The sequence below is a fragment of the Armigeres subalbatus genome, unplaced genomic scaffold (genome assembly GCF_024139115.2).
Source record: "Armigeres subalbatus isolate Guangzhou_Male unplaced genomic scaffold, GZ_Asu_2 Contig1488, whole genome shotgun sequence".
NCBI classification, from domain to species: Eukaryota; Metazoa; Arthropoda; class Insecta; order Diptera; family Culicidae; genus Armigeres; species Armigeres subalbatus.
The window spans coordinates 11,654-16,392 of record NW_026942273.1 but is presented as its reverse complement, the minus strand read 5'-3'; the positions used below and the strand labels follow the sequence as shown (position 1 = coordinate 16,392).

General features: G+C 38.1%; 1 protein-coding gene across 1 annotated transcript; it reads left to right on the top strand.

Moving 5' to 3' along the window:
* The first annotated feature begins 1,326 nt into the window (after positions 1-1,326).
* LOC134202856 (uncharacterized) lies at positions 1,327-4,383 on the top strand. The gene is made up of 4 exons (XM_062677839.1): positions 1,327-1,960; positions 2,238-2,861; positions 2,985-3,295; positions 3,883-4,383. Exons 1-4 carry the CDS (start codon positions 1,327-1,329, stop codon positions 4,381-4,383), a joined length of 2,070 nt encoding a protein of 689 aa, XP_062533823.1.
* The last annotated feature ends 356 nt before the right edge of the window (positions 4,384-4,739 follow it).

Here is a 4,739-nt window from a genome sequence, read left to right as displayed (position 1 = left end):
ACATTTCCTGCATCAACTCAACGATAGAATCGCGGCGACCATTTGTCACCGTCGCAACGACGAAATCGCTTAGGTATGGGGGCCTTTTACGTCCATTTGGTGAATGAAATGTACCTTCTGCAAATCCACTGCCAGCTCCACCCGGATCGTCGTTAGTTTAGCTACCAGCGCGTACGTCCGATGGTAGTCAATACCTGGGTTCTGGAGGATTCTCTTCATGACCAGTCTTGCTTTTTGCCAAAGAATATTGCGGTCTACATCTTCTTTTACGCAGCAAATAAATTTGGACTGCAATAGTTTCACATCAGACGAACACGGAACGATTTTCCAAACTATGTGAACTTTCATAGTCCATACACGGAAAAGCAAATCAACTTACCGTGGATAATCAAATTTCGGACACACTCTAACTTCGGACACTTCAATTCAATAGTTTTTGCTTGTTTTAGTATATAGTTACATTCTAATTAGACATGTTAAAACAATACAACGAAATGGTTAAAAGACAGTCTGAGCGGTGCAGTGAGAATTGTTTTCAATTATTCTTCCCGATACTGTGTAATTAGGTGTACGAAGATTGAATCTTTGTGTCCGAAATATGAATCCAACCCCGCCGATGTCCGAGGTTTGAATCAAACAGAAGCCGGCCATTTTCATAAATTGCAAACATTCTTCGCAATATCTTGCACATATTAAATACGTAGTTCAAATATGAATACTATACTTAGTGATTACAATGCTAACTTAAACGATGTGATTTAATCTGTGTAAACTTAAATTAATGATGATATGGAAATGCTAATATCATCTTCCAAACTTAGACGTACATGTTCATGATAGATTTAGAGGCGAAAGTATAGAATTGATAGTTCCGTTAGGATACGGCAGGCATGAAGAATGTTTTTATAGAAGTCGATTTGTAAGCGAGCGGAGGGCAGTGGTGGCAAACCATGAACAAAAAAAAAAAATTTTGCCAAAGAATCTGCACACTGCTCATGATTCATCTGAGTAGATTCTGCTCACGGTTGCTTGGATCGCATCGTGGTATGCTTTTGCATTGCTTCTGATTCATGAACCATCCTGTAAATTATTGCTCGTGTCAAGTTGTTCATCGATGCTAACCCATTTATTTGATTAATGAATCATGAACCACCACTGAGCGCCTTTGTTTATAAATAATGAATCTATCAGCAAGAGCTGTCAAAAGTTCATTTCAGATTTCACGCGATCGGTGCTGATTTTTCGGTTTTCGTAAAAGTGTAGTTTTTTTTAAAGAAAATGTCTACGAGTTTTTCTGAAAACACCGCGTCTAGCTCATCTGCTACGATGGAGAATCATACGGAGCATAACACTGATTCACTCCTGGGCGGCAATCGGAAAAGGAAATATACTGAATCGACGGAAAAAAAACCTTCAGTGAAATCGGTAGTGTTGATGCATATTAAACAGTTAATAGTTAACAACGATAAAGTGGTAGCATGTGCGTTGGAACCGAACTGTTCCTATACACAAAAGGTGTTCCGGTCGCAAAACTTTGCACGACATTTTCGTGTTGCACATCCGGCGGCCTACAATTTGCTGTGCATCGGAGAACCATGTATGAAAGTCGACGAGACAACGGAACCCGCAATCGTCATTCGTATGTCTAAACAGAGACTCATCGGAGGAGTTGTAAAACTGCACACTCTGCATAGTCTCCCGTTTAAATCGGTTGAGTGGGAAGGTTTCCGCGATATATTGGAACCTCTTCTAAAAGCATTCAACATTTGTTTGAATCGTCATAATATCACGGAGTACATAAAAACATGCGCTGACGGAATCGACTGGTTAATTCAACAGGAGCTGAACGGGGTCATTATATCGTTGAAACTTGACATTGTGTCGAAAATGTACCGCAGCTTCCTGGGTGTAAATTGCCAATATGTTTCAAATCGTGGGATCATTACCAAAAGGACACTCGGTATGTATTGATGAATACTAGAATTAGAATAATTCTTGATTTTTCAAGTCAATAAACATTGACGAAGATCATTAATTACGTAACGAAGAATTGGACATGTTTAACTCAACCCACCCTATGAAACCATGTTTGTATAATCGGAAAATTGTATTTGAACTGTTAAACATCTGGCAAGATCGTCTTTCCTCACTAAGCGATGCGTAATTTATGGACGTTCCCTTACCTCAAACATAATAATTTCAATCGAGCTATTCAATGTTTTTTTTTTACTTTTTAGGCGTTATTGAACTGCACGATCGTCACACAGGTCAAAATCTAAAGGACGAAGTTATTAAGTTGCTGAGACACTTTCGGATGGATATCTGGCAAGTGTTTTCCATTACCATAGATAACGCCTCCAACATGGTAAAACTAGTTCAGCTTCTGTCAAAAGAGGCTGAAACATCAGACCTACTGGAGCTGTCGGAGACACTTCCAGATGAAGAATGTACTGCGGACCTCGGAGATGTAACAACAACAACGATGGATGAATTTGAAATCTGCGCAAACTTATTTGAAGGGGATTCGTACGAAGGGCCTGAAGAGCAAACATGGGCAAAAGCTCTCGAAGAGTGTACGCCGGACGAGTTCGTTACAACCATACGTTGCGGAGCTCATACAGCCCAACTGGTGGTGCATGATGTTTGTCGTGAAAACGATTTTAAAGAACTATTGAAGGGCATTCGAAAGAAATCAAAAAAATTTCGATCAGCCGAATATAAAGCTTTTTTCGAAGCCAGCGAGGGAACGTACCCACCACTCCCAAATGAAACTAGATGGGGTTCAGATTACAGAATGATTCTTGCAATGAAAACTGGAAAAAAGTTTTTTTTGAATTTGGGAAAACAGTACGCGGAGTTGGGTTAGTATTATCCATATAATGCTTACATAGAACAGTTGACATTTTCTATAAAAAAAGAAAAACGGAATATTATGCACTTTTTATTTCTTTTACTAAAATCCATAAAATTTATTTGGTTTACAGATCTTTCCAAAGAATGGGGTTTCATTGAAGAATATGCAGCGGCTTTTGAACCAATACATGATTGCACCATAGCTGTTCAACAACTGCAGCTTACGTTATCTGACTTTTACATTGAATGGATCCGTGCGTATGGTCGAATTTCCGAATTGGACGATGCCAACAGATTCAAGCCATATCTGGTATCCGCGATGGATCGTCGACAGCAAAAGCTGTTTAGCAATCGAGTTTTCCGTGCTGCGATCTACCTCGATCCTCGGTTTAACTTCAACGGATCAAGTCTGTTATCCAATCCGCAGAAAGAGGAATGCATAGTAAGTTTATTATAAATATGTGACTACAGTATTAACCTTTGAGTTATTGATTACGTGCTATTAAGCATTTTCACATTTATTATTTAAAATCTTTTGAACACTAAGATACATTCACTAAAAAAAGTTACGAGTGTACATTCGTGCAGAAAATAGTTGTAACCTTTAACCTGGGTGGTGCGAATAGAATCGATTTGGTTGTAAAAGCATTTCCTCAGTTACATATTAATTGAAAGCTTTTCTATACCCGGCATTGCATGAGTATCTCGTGTGGCAAACACTATGCCCAGGGTGTCGAGAAAGTTTCCAACCCGAAAACATGCTAGACCGGACCGAGAATTGAACTCGCCATCTCCAGATTGACAATCCTACGCCTTTGCACGCAAGGCTACTGGATACCCAAAGGATTGATATCTCTTTTAAATACTGGTTCATGCCCTATTTCTCAATATTTCCAACTAATTTCGCTGAAAATAAAAAAAACAAATTATCCAAATTTGGGGTTGAAAAAGGCCAGAAAAACAAAGGTTTTTGTTTGAACTTATTCACAATTTCATGAAAATATATAACTTTTAAACATATCTTTCTAGGAATTCCTCGTACAAGTTGGTCATCGTATCAAATCTGACCAATCATCTAATCCAGAAAGGCAATCCGGCTCTCAAAATATTGAACCATCCTCTTCCTCTTCATCTGATCAATTCAGTTTGAATAATTATTTAACGAAGACAATCGGTACGGGAACTCCTCAAAAGGTACAACAGACATCGTTGGAGCTGAAAATTCGCACGATTCAGTACCAGAAGCGAGTAGATGCGGACCAAAAGTTCAACGTTGTTGACTACTGGGCAGCAAAAATGTACGAGGAACCACAATTGTGGGCTCTAGCAAAAACAATTTTTGGAGTACCACCAACACAATGCTCCGTGGAGCGTGATTTCAGTTCTTTTGGAGCTATTTTTACGAAAACACGTCATTCAATTTGTTCGGAAAATCTCCAAAATGTCCTGAAATTGAAGACGAATTCTGCCCTCATACAACCAGCCTTGGCATACATGTTTACAAAGGACAAAATCACAACTTCTTCTTGATTGGGGAAGCTGTACCCATACTTATGTTTTGATAAATTGAATTCCTGAAATCCGTGATTGAATCCTGAAAATAAAACGTGTTCAAATACCTATTTTTTTTAAATAAAGTGGCAATAAATCATAACTTCGAATTTGGTTTTAAAAACAATTTCAATCATAAGAAAACGCGTATGCTTTTCATATTTGTTTTTATTTCTAATTTTTCATTTATTTGATTTCCCATTATAGATCAATGAAGATATAAGATATCATGAAGGTCTTTCTATGTACATATCGACACACAGTCATTCTCTCTCGGTATAAAACTAATAAAATAAACAAGTGAGCATAAAGAAAGCTTTTTTTTCTATGCTTGG

What these genes read in the sequence shown, in the direction of transcription:
- LOC134202856 (XM_062677839.1), top strand. Translation starts at nt 1,327, where the DNA reads ATGGAGAATCATACGGAGCATAACACTGATTCACTCCTGGGCGGCAAT. An exon ending in AAAACAGTACGCGGAGTTGG is followed by an intron (nt 2,862 to 2,984) that starts GTTAGTATTATC and finishes TTTGGTTTACAG; the next exon opens with ATCTTTCCAAAGAATGGGGT. An exon ending in CGCAGAAAGAGGAATGCATA is followed by an intron (nt 3,296 to 3,882) that starts GTAAGTTTATTA and finishes ATATCTTTCTAG; the next exon opens with GAATTCCTCGTACAAGTTGG.